We start from the raw sequence: 13704 nt of genomic DNA, 5'->3' as shown, positions 1-13704 counted from the left end.
CATGATAAGATATTTCAACTAAGGAAAAAAAGAAAGCTTTATAGGACATGGAAGACAACAGTAAAGAACATTAAGTTAAAATACATGTTTAAACCTGGATTATTAAAAAAATACGCCCGCTCTCACTTGGTCGCCAGAAAACAGATGAATAAGCCCTTCATTCAAATTACACAGGGAGAAATCTAATGACTTAAAGTGAAGACATGCTATAATGAAAACTTAGTTGTGAGTAATTAATAGTTTAATCTTAATTAAGATCAATTTTAACTAAAATTGATGAGCATCACATCACCATGGTATCAGTTTCTGATTATTGAAGACAAATGGATATTTCAACATGAATAATTCAACTATTCACTCCTGTACTACGCTAACGTATATGAAATTACAAAGCAAGTACTGGAACCTGAACTTGTAATTGCAGTATTTCACAACTGCTGGAGCCAGTATAGTGGCTGAAAAACAGGTCAACACACCCTTGTTGTGGACCTTGCTGGAGTTTAGGTATGGAGGTAGTGATAATACCAAAATAGCTTATTGTTTAATCCAGCCTGCTCTGTTAAAGTATCTGAGTTTTTAAATTTAATAGCCTTTTAGTCACAAAGCTAACTTCAAGAGCTGGGGAAGCATTTCCAGGCCCTCTAACTAGGCAAATTCACAAGATACACTAACAAAGCAGAGCTTTTCAATCAACTGAAGTCACTCTTGTATGACCAAGCTAGGAAGCTTCTATCAGTCTGTTCTTACCTACTTAATATGCAGAAATTTTTAAGGCTTCTGTAATATTAAGTCTGACATACTTTTTCCCCCCAAAACAGCAGTAATTCTTGTTCCGCTGAGTACTTTTAAATTTCTTTGCAAACAGATCTTCAGCAGAATGAAGCTATATTATTTTTTTTTTTTGGTGACAAGAATCACACCAGTGGCAGCAGCTTATCAATAAATATTCACCTGCAAACACTTTGGCAAATTAAGCACATTCAAGAGGAAAAATGTGACTTTCCATAAAAGTCAACTTTAGGTCAATTTTAGTCACTGTATATGCAACGCTTGTCCTGAAGCTAGACTAGAGCTCATTTTTCATTCTCTCAGCTTTTTGATACCAATATGAAGACATGAAAAGAATCTTAAGAGTGGTTTCACTACAGTTCTAGCTTCTGCCAGCACAGGGAATACTCATTCCTCTACAGTACAGCCTCTGAACTAAGTGCTGTAGCTGAAGCTGTTCATTGGACAACACCAATGTTTATTTTTCATGGGGCAATCACATTGACCTAGTTGAAGTATTAATAGCTGTAGTAAAGCGATGAAGTTTAGCCATAAACTAAAAAGCATTAGTTACTGTAGTAGTATATTACTTGCAGCTTTAATGTTGGAACTGAGGCAGTATAGATGTTAAATTTATATAGAGTTTTTACTGCACTACAATTTAGTAAAGGGGCACCCTCTTAGTAGAGAAAAGGATGCATAGAATAAAGGCAATTCTGAAAAAGCCACCACATAAAGATGCTGCTGTCAGAAGCCTAAATGAACACAAACCAAACTTGACTACGAACAAACAAAACTTTACTAACTTATACTACAGTGATAAAACCCTACATTCCCTCACCCTTCAGTTCAGTATGCTGCCACTAAAGTTACCATGAAGCCCCTCCTCTACCCCCAACCCCTCCCAAAACAAATCAACAATTTGAAGATCAGAAGATACAAATTTAGCATACATACACTGCTTACCAAGGGAAAAAAAATGAAGACTACTACGTAAGAGCACAAGACAAGTGTGTTAATTATTAAACACTACAACTTAAATTGATTGACTTCTTGGCAAAACAATCCAGGAGAAGAATCACCATGAAACCACGGCTTCATGTAAAATCAACTTGAAGTTTTGGTAAGTAAAAATAAGCAAAGATTCTGTAGATGAGACTGCCACAGTACAAATCAATACCGAAATACAGGTCAAACAGTATTCTATTCTTGCTTCAGTTTTAGAATTTATGACAAGGATGTTTGGCAACACGCCACTGCCTACCAAAGTGCATGGAAAATCTTGGAGCCCCTCTAATCTCACTGATTAATAGTTGTTTGGGTAACTGTTGACATTTAAGTTACCCTTAAAACCTTAAGAAAATGAGGGGTATCTTTCAACTTCCTCAAGAGGGAAAGGAACTACACTATAAAAGTGGCTAACAGCAACTCGCACACTGTTCCTGAATACTGTAAGGAAATAACATAGCTGTACTTGATAATTACTTAAGATTTTTTTTGGACTTTTAAAATTAAAAGTATACAAAACAGAACAGGACTGCAGCTGGGACACTCAAGACCTTAACAGTTCAAACAACAAAAAAAGTGAAGCTGCTGAACAAGTAACAAACGCAGCTACATTTAGTATGCTTTGAGGTCAAAACACTTTGTCAAGTAAAATGCTAATCTCAATCTCTTTACAAACTACGTTAACATAACCATGAGTTGCCAGGCATCATGTTCATTTTTATAAGATACTGTTATTGTGGGGTTTAATCATCTTAAAGAGGTTTTGACATTTTTTGATTGCACTCAGAAACCCTTTTTTTTTCATACAAAGGGGACATGGCTGTGGCCTCCCCCATGCTCATTTAGTCATAACCTCATTTCAAGAGAAGACGTCTACACAGCACACAATTCCTATTTAACTACAACCTGGTCTTAAAGCAGCTTCAGCCTCCCTGTTTGTAAGATGTCCACCTCAAGTCAGTTGGTACACAGAACTGTTAAAACCACTATAAAAGTAAAAGTTACAAGGCAAAAGAAATATATTATACACCAACTGCTTTTATTTAGTTCAGAAACCGTTCACAAGATGGTAGAAAAAACTTACAACCACTTCTAATTTAGTCTTCCATTGTTCCCAGTCAGCTCTAAACCCATTATGTGCAAAGCCCATTTACCATGCATCTAGATGATAGATACAGGCTATGAAATTCTTTATTCTACTCGTAGCAGCTTATGCAGGTGCAGCCAAATACCAAGCCTCAGGACAAATTGTACACAAACTTTACAATGTAGAATTCGAATTTAAAATATGAAACCTAAGATCTACACAAAACTGGTAAAAATCAAGCACAGATACGAGGACAAACTTAAAACCCATGTGAAAAGGAGTCTCGTCTTCCTTTCAAGTGCTTTATTCTGCTACACAGTCAAAATGAAGATGTAAGCTTTGTGGTTAGTTTAAATTACACTCTGTAGATACTATAGACCAATTTAAAAGTTACACATACAGCAATAGATGTCCATTGGTTCATCTGGATTACTTATACAATCCAGTTGGATTGTTGAAAACAAGTCAGGCAAAATTTGAAAGAAAATCCTTGTGCAACTTTTTAGACAAATGTTTACTGATGGGCACACTGTACCCCAGGTCCATGATGGCTGCTTTCTTCATCAGAACTATCGTTATAAGCTTCACGTCTCTGGCCACCACCTGAACCACGAGTGGTATCAAATTCCTGAAGATCTACCTCTTCTGCATCACCAATTACATTGGGAAATTCTGGTCTAGCTGGCAGAAGATCTTCAAGTTCCTGCCCCAAAAAAAGAAGTGCATTCAGTACTGCACCTGCAGCTTCCAAATAAAATGAATAGTTCCCCACAACTTCAAAACTCCTCAGAGCAGGTTTGGTTTACAAGACTAAGCTGGTGTCAGCCTTCCAAGTGCACAGTCATTTAAGAGTATTTGTATCAACTGGAAGACATCTCTTAAAAAAAACGCGCCACAGCTCCACATGTTGTCAACCAGAGTGCAATCAGTAAATACAGTCGCACTCTGAAAACTTATCACACGGTAGCAGAAAGATAATTCCTCCTGCTCTCATCTGCCCAATATCCACTTAGCTTTTAAAAATGGGTTCCAGAAACTTACACTTGAATGGGTATTTGAAAGTTACGTGTTGCCTACAAACAATATTAATGGAACAATTTAATTGTACTTCTATCCAAATTTAAGCACTGGAAAACAAGTACAGGGGCTACAACACAAGCACTTTGCATAAGCTGTTCAATAAGACCACCACCAAGTTTATGCTTGAAAGACTACTTACTGAAAGCTTTTCTGGGCTAATCCAGTTATTTTCAGGAAACTGAACGTCAAATTTAATGTAAAGATCCCCCTTCTCAAAAGGATTGCGATACTGTGGCATTCCTTCACCTCTGACTACACGAACACAACCTGTAATACAAAGAAGTGATTGGTAGAGTGCTACTTCAGAATGAGTCTCACCCTATCAAATTCTCTTCATTTCTCTAGCCTGAGTTCAGGTAACAAGAGAACAAGAACATAATCAAGTGTTTGAAGTGTTTAAGAACCACAAAAGCATGGTAAAAGGAGTTCTTATCTGGTCAGGCTTACCTGGTTCAATTACTTTTCCAGGAGGATATTTAACCACAATTTGGCGCCCATCAAGGTGCTTAAATGTGAACTGAAATCCACACAGTGCTTCAACAAGTCCTATCTTGTGCGTCATATGCAAGTCATTTCCATCCCGCTGGAACACCTGAAAAACAGAAATATGAGGGATCTTTTCTAGTACTAAAAGTGTACCTTCACAAGACCTGTTATTTAGAATGCATTATTATTAACATCAGCTAACTTAACACACTTGGAAAGTTTTTACCTTATGAAAATGCCAACTACAGTATAATATGATGGAAGGCGCAAATTAGACAAGGCAGATCGTACAGCAGTAGTGCTTCCTTATACCAAGGTCTTCCACGCAACCAACCTACAAACAAAGCTTGTGGCTGTTTGTCACTACTCCCCCTACATCAGGTCACAACGCCACATTTTTGTTTCTTAGCATTTAAGCAAGTTGCACATACCTGCTTCTCCTAACTACCTATAGTGCAGGTTTTAATCCGGAGCTGTCTTTAAGAGATCTTTAAACCATACCACTTCGGATTCTTAATCAGAGTATGTTAAACTTTCTCTACTGGCAGACCTCCAAAAACATTGCTTTCATCACCTTCCCACTTCAAGAGAGATTTTAAGAACATTAAAAGCTTGACTGAGTATCAGTCTAGTTTTACTCAGTAGGACACAAGGTATGGTATTTTTCAGAATGGTTAATGCTGTAAAGCCAGATGTAGTTCATTAGAAGACTAAGAAGTGTCATCTGCCATCTGGAATTTGATGCTGTCATGCACATCTGTTTTGTATGCTTACAGATTGTTTCTCCCTTTTTGGAAAAAAAAAGAAAAAACAAGCGAGATTCCATGTTTCATCCAATATCACAGGAGCAGAAGCGTAAGGAGCTTTACAAAACTGATTTTGACAAAGCAGTAGGCTTCAACACAGGGTAAAGTTTACGTAGTACCTAACCTTCAGATAACCAAGATATCCTTATAGATGACAAGAACTTTGTACCCAACGCTATTCTTTCAGACAGAATGTTTTGATTTTTATACCACCATTCCATTCAACAGTTTCTTCCCCCAGAGTAAAATGCACCCATATTCCAACATAGTAATAGCTTGCTTTTGAAATAAAAGCATTTTAAAAAAGTCACCCCAAATTTGCCCTAGGAGAAGGTTTAACATAGAAAAAGATTCATATGCAACATTTAACTCAAAAGCACAACATATATACTCCAGAATATAATGTAAAGCTTTAACAACCTAACATAAACTACTCTCATTTCTTAGTATTTTGTTAAATGGTCTGTTAATATCAGCATTGTGTTTCCAGATCCAGTAGAAGACAGAAAGCACCATCTGTGCTGTCTAATAGGAGTTCCCTGCCGTGTCTCAAAAGATTAATAAAAGCAACACTTAACACTGTTAATGTCACAAGCAAAGAAGATTCAGTTTGAAATCCTGAATGGCTCTTCACTGTGCCTAAGTCTAGCAAAGTCATTCTGAGAAAGCTGCAATTTATTAGCATGACGAAGCACCAGAATCTGCATGTCCTCTGGCTAAGACTTGCAGAAGTTTTTTCTGGCTCACAAATAAAGCCACATTACTTGCTATAGATCTATTAAAAGCTATTCCCCATCTCTCCCAGAGGTGCAACAACATGATTTACTTTGAAACGAACAGCCATCCATATCACTTAAATATTAAAAGACTAGAACAAAAGGCATTTAATATATGAACTGTAAAGTATTACCTCATTCTCCTTTTCTTGGAGTAAGAGGACAATATCACCTGGTTCCACACCTGGAGCCTGATCTGCTTCTCCACTGAATGTAATTCGTTGCCCATGTTTCATGCCTTTGTCTACATGAACTTCAAGTATTTTTACCTCTTTGATCACCTTCTTCCCTTCACATTTTTTACAGCGGTCTTTTTCATTAATTACTTCACCTAAAGATACAAATTTGGAGTTCAGACATTTCCACATAGTTGCATGCAACTCTGAAGAAAAACACACTAATTTTAAAGTAAGCTGAAGAATGCATGCAAGAGAACTGGTTATTTCCATGTCGCTGTAAGCGTTCCTCACAAGAAGAAAAGCAGGCTCAACTTATCCTGGCTGAGAGAAGGGGACGGAAAAACAAAAAAGGGCATACAAAGATACACATATGCTTCCAAGCTGTCTTATCAAGGATTTTGAAAAGTGAATGTGCTCTGGAGAAGAAAGGCAAAAGACTTTTGTCTATGATTTCTACCTTTCTTTAGGTCCAAGTTCAATTCCAGTAGCCTTACCACTCAACTTCTCTTTAAAATAAAAAACTCTGCATTCCATTCTTTGTTATGCTGGAGGATGCCCACTATAAAAGAAACGATGAAGCTAAAACTGAACAGAAGCACCTGCCCTCCCTTAGAATTAGAACACAAATTTCAGACTACTTTACTGAATTCAGGAAGCTTAGTTCCACTTCTATTAACAGTGAAAAAAAGATTACTGGGAGAGCCACATATTGCAGCATATTACCACAACACTGAAGTATTACATAAATGCAGCTAGTAAAACTGAAGTCTTACACACAAAAAGGGGGCAAAGACAGCTGGCCAAATCAACTGCATATAAGGGAAATACATAGATTCTCCTCCAGAATGGCTTCTGGCATATATGGAATTTCACTTTTATACTACTCCAGAAGTGAACAGTTTTTCACACTGTCACCTCTACCAAGGCATTTACCTTTTCCAGCAAGCTTAATGATAATTATCCAACACGCCTTAACTTCTCTCCTACTTGGTCTTTATTTTTCCAAGTAAGCTATCATCTTTGTACAAAAAAAAAACAACACTATTTGGTCATACACTCTACAATTTTCAGTGCTTATTTACTGTACTACTTTAAGAGCTACAAGTGGATGCACTTGGCTTAAGACAAAGTTTTCCAGCTTAAACCACACCTTTCTGTGAAACAAAGCACAACATTATGATGCAGCTGAAACTACGCATTTGAATTGTGAAAACCATGTTTAAAAACATCATTTGCGGAATATTTTTACTTGCTACAAAACACAGCTTTGTAATTTGCAGGTATTGTTCAGAGTAAAATCTACAAGGTAGCATTACTACTGTGAAAATTGCAGATGATCCAAATAGAAAGCACATGAAGTACAGAGCATGTGCTGAACTTGTTCTCCCAAACACAACAGATTAAACAAAATCCTATTTTATAAACTTGAATTTAACTTCTAAAAATGTAGGTTTCTGTTTTTTAACCTATATCTGCCCTTGGATAATAGGAGAAATCAAAAAAAAAATCCTTTCATCAGAAACACTTCTAAAAAACCAAAATCTTGGTCTTCAATGGAAGACTACTAGTAGGAAGTAACATTCGTGTCACAAGTCGGATGACTTGTCCATATTGAGACCAGACTGAGACCCAACTGGCTAGACAGGCAAAATTCTCCTGGATGAGACAAAATTTGTTATACAATAGAAATTATCAAGCAGTTCTTCCTAACAGTCAAGATAAATACTTACATCCAAGAAAATGTATTTAGGAATCCAGAATACTTGGCTTACCTTCTCCGTTGCAGTCAGAGCATACAGACTGCATCTGCTGAACCATTCCAGGAGCCAGCTGTCTGATCATGATACGTACACCTCTACCCCGGCAAGCATTACATTTTTGAACAGCTCCGGCCTTCCCTCCCTGACTAGAATAGAAAACACCAGTCGCACGAAAAGCAAGCTTTTTGGAAACACGACAGTATCTACAGCAGTAGGTTAATATGCCTAATTACACTGACAATTAGTCACCCCCTCCCCACCCCCCCCAAATCTCTTGAATAATGCTAGTTCCATCAACAATAAAATTCAAGTTCAACAGTTTTCTAACGTGAAAGCAGACTCCAGTAAGTTAAATATTGGTAGAAATCTGACACAAAATACACTTCATTATATTCTATGTCAACAAAGCAACCAGAGAACCTGAAAGTATAACCAAACTTACCCATTACATGCACTACAAAGGACATTCTTGCTAAGTTGTAGTTTAGTGGTCTTTCCATTATAGAGATCTTCTAAAGAAACTCTGCAAAATAAAACATTTTCTCCTGGGTTATCATTTAACAACTTACTTTCCCCACAAAATTAAAATACTCACCCAGGACAAGTTACAGAAAAACAGTTCTTCATAAAAATACTAAATATGCCGTTAAAATGAGACTCTTGAAAACATCACTAGCTTTCACAAGGAATCATTAAAAACAGTTCAGCACACAAGAAAACAGAGATATAATCCCAAATTAAAGAGAAAAGCTGCGATATCATCAGCAGAATCAAAACCAGATTAGTTTGTTTTCTCAATAGGAAACAAGCCGACATAGTATTTTGTTTTATTACAGTCACATCTGATTTTTTTTCCAAGTTCTACCAAGCAAGTGAAAGAACGTCTCTCTAGACTGTCCTGATGGTATGTGTAGCACACACACACAAGAATATACACAGAATATTTACTACTGTATTGAGCTTTTCACTGGAAAGCATAACATACTCAGGCGGCTTGGGGGGGGGGGGGGGAGGGAATGGACATGTCCCCAAAGGCTATTTAATTCTTTAAGTTTGTTCACACTTTCCAACCTCCCCAACTCTTAAATACACTAGTGAACTCCAATAACCTTCATATATGGATAGACATTTATGAACAGTGCTTCTCCTAAAAGGATTCAAGTTAGTGGACAGAAATTCCAATGTATTTTGAGCTATAAAAAGGTTGCCTGGCATCAGTGTTTACAAATAACAAAACCAAAGCTCATTAGTAGTATAATGCACAGTATTAGCTACTAACCTAAGCAACATATAAAAGTAAACAGACTTTAAGCATGGTTTGCCAAACACAGAAAAGATGCAGCTTTACTCATAGGAGTTAGAAAGGAGCCACTCAGCAAGTAAAAAACCAGTCATGACTGCAAGCAAAGATGTATAAAACAGTTAGATATGCTATTCAAGCCTTTTTTTTAAAGACTCTTCCATTAGTTATGTAGTTTGCACTTCCAGCTGGTAAGCTATGAATGCAAGTCTTTCAAGAGACTTAGAGCCTCTCCAAGAATCCAGCAATTAAGCAATGTTTGTCTGTTTAATGCAATTTCAGATTACAACTTCCAAACATAATTGAAGAGCAATACCATGAAAAAAGTGTCAAGTATTTACAGGCTAATAACCAGGCAAATCGAAGTATCAGATACAAGATCAACCCAACATTAAAAGTAACTCAAGATAACTCGAGTTTGGCTTTCTGGACTACATGTGACATGCGGGTCTGAAAAGTAGGTACAGACTGCAGAATCTTACCTGAGGAGCATAAAGAACATAAACTAGAGTACCAATCAGGAAAGCTTGAAAGTGAATATAAATTGCAGCATCAAGATACTTACTTGAGTGGGTGCATCATATCTTCTCCTCTTCTTCTACCATTACGACTTCTACTCTGACCACCCATGAAATTGAACAATCCACCACCAAAGATGTGGGAGAAAATATCGTCCATTCCACTGCTTCCACCGCTACCTTCTCGAAGGCCCTGTTCTCCATATCTATCATATAACTCACGTTTCTCTGGATTTGACAATACTTCATAGGCAAAGCTTATTTCTTTGAACTAGAAGAGGGACAGAGATAAATCAGTGCATGGTAATTTGTTACTTCAAAGGAGCATTTTACTACTTTCTTGCCCAGCACAAACACCTGATAAAGGTGGCGCACAACAGAACAATTTTCCACCCCCTTTATATTAAGGGAGAGGAAGGCAAATTTGGACATGGTTGTATTACCTCTTGCTTTACCATAAACAAACGACATTTTATTGCAAATAGCCACTGACGTGCTCTTTATTATTCCTAGCATAAGACAGTATTTGTACAAACAGGAAAAAAACAGGTACACAATACTGAAGTAGCCACCAGGCAAAAATGCAGTTATACACTATTGGCAAAGACCGCAAGATTTGTTAGGCACTTAAAATAGGCTCACACTTGAGCAACTTATTAAAATACATATGAACATGTTTATCTACAAAACAAAATCTTCTCATAGTCATCCCTGCTGAGTTCTGAACAACCATTAGAACTTCAGTTCTGTTAGAATCAACTGAGTAAACTGAATTAATGTTTTTTAGCTGCAATGAGTACAATGTATCTAATACAACCTTCCCACATATATGATGGGTTTTATGTTGCAGTTTTAAGTCTCTCCACACATACATTTTTCCACATATTAGCATACTTGTTGGAAAGAACTGGAAAGCGGGCTGTCCATCTTTTTGAAGCACCTATGAGGATGCCAATGACAGCTGACATCATCTTGGCAGATGAAAAGCAGCAGTTCTCCCTTCAGCATTACCTTCTCAACCAATCTGACTCACTTAACTGGTGCATTTTGTCATGAGGTATACAGTGAGATTGGGAAGAAGTAGACAAGACATGCTTCCCTCTCACGTTTCTTTTATTTTATGAATAACCTGCAATATCCAGCCCCCAAAACTTTTGTTCATCCCTTAGATGCTACTGTAACAGCAAATTTCAATAGTTTAAAAAGAAGCCTTACTTTGTCACCTGCATTTGGATTCTTATCAGGATGGTATTCCTTAGCCAGCTTCCTGTATGCCTAGTTGAAAGAGGTACAAAATTAGTTTCAGTCTTGAGTAACCTATCTTTTCTGAGAAATTCAAGTAGTGTCTTCAGTAAGAAAGAAAACCCTAATAAAGTAAAAAAATGAGTGTTTTGAAGTGACTCATACATTGAATCGTACATTAAAAATTCTGACTTTACTATACACGTAAATTAACTACTCAGTCTTAGATTTAAACACAACTACAGTACATAACAGCTAGAACTAGTTTTCCTGCTTATCTTCATTAACTTGCATGAAGAACCACACTGGAAGATGTGCTTCATTAGAATGACGTACTCTGCAGATCCCCCTCAAAGTCCACAACCTAAGTTTCAACCCATTCATCTCTCACCTCACCCACAGCAAGGCAACAAAATGGCTGCCTCAGCTTCTCATCTGGGGATTGACTGACAGTCTGTCAGTCAATCCCCACAACAATTTATTCTTCCTTACCTATCAGTAATGGAAAGTTTCAGCTCACATTGAAATAAGAGTATGAGTTACAAGTGCAGAATGTACAGATCACTGCTTTTATTTAATTTCATCATTCCAAAATAATAGGAGGAGTAAGCACAGCCAAATTTCCAGGAAAGATTTTTCAGTATGCTTTTTTTGACCAATGCTTTGATTCTCAGGACCATGACTTTCTACAGCAGTACTTCTGTTTTGTTTTTTCCTTTAGAGGTAAAAGCAAATAACAGGACTTCTACAATTTGAGCTTTTGACAGTAAGGACTGCAAATCTTTCCCCACTCCACCACAACATTCCCCAGTATCTGTCCCCTGATTGTTAATAAAACAAATGTGTTTTCTTTTTGTATTATACATATTAACAAGATCTGCTACAGTGATGCAACTGCAAATAATTGAAACGCTCCAATTCTTAACGGTGTTTTTTTTTAATAGCTCTATTCCTGTAGAACTGAGCATCTAAACAAACTCCACAGAACTACAGCTCTAACAGAGCCCTACACACAAAGCTTTAGAGATCCCAACTTTTCATTTTGTACTGGGAAAAATCAAATTCCTTTTTTGTATCTGCAATTACCTGTTTACTGATTACCTTGAAATATTCTGTACTTACGCATACAACCAAAAAATAAAGTTTGATAAGAAAATAATGAAAAAAACAAAAAGTGAACGTTACAAGCCAAACGTTCTAAAACACAGTAAAAGTAAAGAACAAATTCATAGGTCTTATAGTACAAATTATCAGTAACAAAGCATAATCTTTCACAAACTTGAATATTCTATAATAAAAATGGATTTCCCCCCTATTTTAAGCAGTATGATCAAGAAAAAACAACACCTAAACTGAAAACCTACGTAATGTTATCTATTCAGCTAAAGATGACTTTTGTGTGGTGATTTTGAAAAACATGAAGACAGCTAATGCCTATGTTTATGGCAGCATACTGGTTTAGAGCAATCTTACAGACTCCTTGTGGCCCAAAAGCAAGCTACCACTATTTAATCAATCAGAAACAGATCCAGAATCAAGGCTTATATGAACACCATACACTTCAATAACACTTCAATAGAAATTAGTTTAAGTCATCTGTGTTCTGGCAGACCCTTTTGATCAAGCTGTTATATATTTTATTAGTTTTACCTTTTATATATTTTCATATCTAGGTTAAAGTATTAGATTAATAAAGCACCCACACGATCTCTTTGTGACAATAAGAGATGGATGAACATCTCGCTGCTGTGGGCAGCCCAAAGCTTTACATGCCAAGACAAGCATAACATAGCAATAAACACTGAGCCACACACAGTATTGCGTGGAGGACTGCTGCGAGTTCTTTGTGCTTACCGGCGACAAGACACCCTTAAGAGAACTTAGCACGGAAAAAAAATCTACTTGTGTTCAGGAGTTTCTTGCCGCGTGCCTTCCACCTCTAACGCTATTTCAACACTGCAACTGCCTAACCCTGCACAAACTGGGCTAGCACACGCATGACGGGGGAGTTGTTAATTCCGCACCACCCAGCAGCGGAAGCAGGTCACTGCTAGCAAACTGCCTACTTAGTTATCCTCCCTCACGTGTAAATGGTGCTTAATTTCTTTTGGGGAAAAAAAAAAAAAGAAAAAAAAAGAAAGGGTCTACGCAGCACTGAGCGGAATGGATGCGGTAAACGACGAACCAGCTCCGAGCTCTCTCCTCGCTTTCTTTACCTCACCTTGCCGCCAGCTGCCTGAAAACCACGGGATCCGTGAGCACAGCGAGACCCCACCGAGGCCTACACGTGGGGCAGACAATGGCAGCGGCCCCCACCTGCTGCCGCACGCCCGTTCCGCCCCCGAGGAGCCTCTCGCCGGCTGCGAGCGCCGCCCAGGAGGCAGGCGGGCGGGCAGGCGGCGCCGCGGGGGCGAGACGAGCGGGGGCTCCCCCGGCGCCGCGAGGACCTGGCGGGGCCGGGCCGGGCCGCCGGGAGCTGACGGGGCCTCGGGGAGCCCGGCCGGGCCCCGCTCCCTCCTCCTCCTCCTCCTCCTCCCCCCGCCGCCCTCCCCCGGGGCCTACCCGCGGCCTACCCGGCCCCGGGCCCCGGCCTCGGGCCGCTTCCCCGGGCCCTCCCCGCCCCCCCCCCCGCTAGGCCCCAGCCCCGCGGCCGGGCCGGGCCCCGCCGCCTGCGGGTCCCGCTCCCCCCCCCCC

General features: G+C 38.7%; 1 protein-coding gene across 1 annotated transcript in view; it reads right to left on the bottom strand.

Annotated features, from left to right (window-relative positions):
• Nucleotides 1-2794: 2794 nt before the first annotated feature.
• The window catches only part of DNAJA2 (DnaJ heat shock protein family (Hsp40) member A2), an 11240-nt gene continuing 330 nt past the window's right edge, over nt 2795-13704 (bottom strand). Inside the window, exons 2-9 of the mRNA XM_035336852.1 lie at nt 10984-11043; nt 9816-10039; nt 8393-8473; nt 7963-8096; nt 6146-6342; nt 4391-4535; nt 4083-4210; nt 2795-3566 (exon numbers count right to left, since the gene is read on the bottom strand). Coding sequence (XP_035192743.1) covers nt 3378-3566; nt 4083-4210; nt 4391-4535; nt 6146-6342; nt 7963-8096; nt 8393-8473; nt 9816-10039; nt 10984-11043 — 1158 coding nt within the window. The 3' untranslated portion in view covers nt 2795-3377. The remainder of the gene's footprint in view (nt 3567-4082; nt 4211-4390; nt 4536-6145; nt 6343-7962; nt 8097-8392; nt 8474-9815; nt 10040-10983; nt 11044-13704) is intronic.

The sequence above is a fragment of the Oxyura jamaicensis genome, chromosome 11, assembly GCF_011077185.1.
Source record: "Oxyura jamaicensis isolate SHBP4307 breed ruddy duck chromosome 11, BPBGC_Ojam_1.0, whole genome shotgun sequence".
Taxonomy (NCBI): Eukaryota; Metazoa; Chordata; class Aves; order Anseriformes; family Anatidae; genus Oxyura; species Oxyura jamaicensis.
Note: the sequence above shows the minus strand (reverse complement) of the source record. Positions and strands in the feature narration are given on the sequence as shown.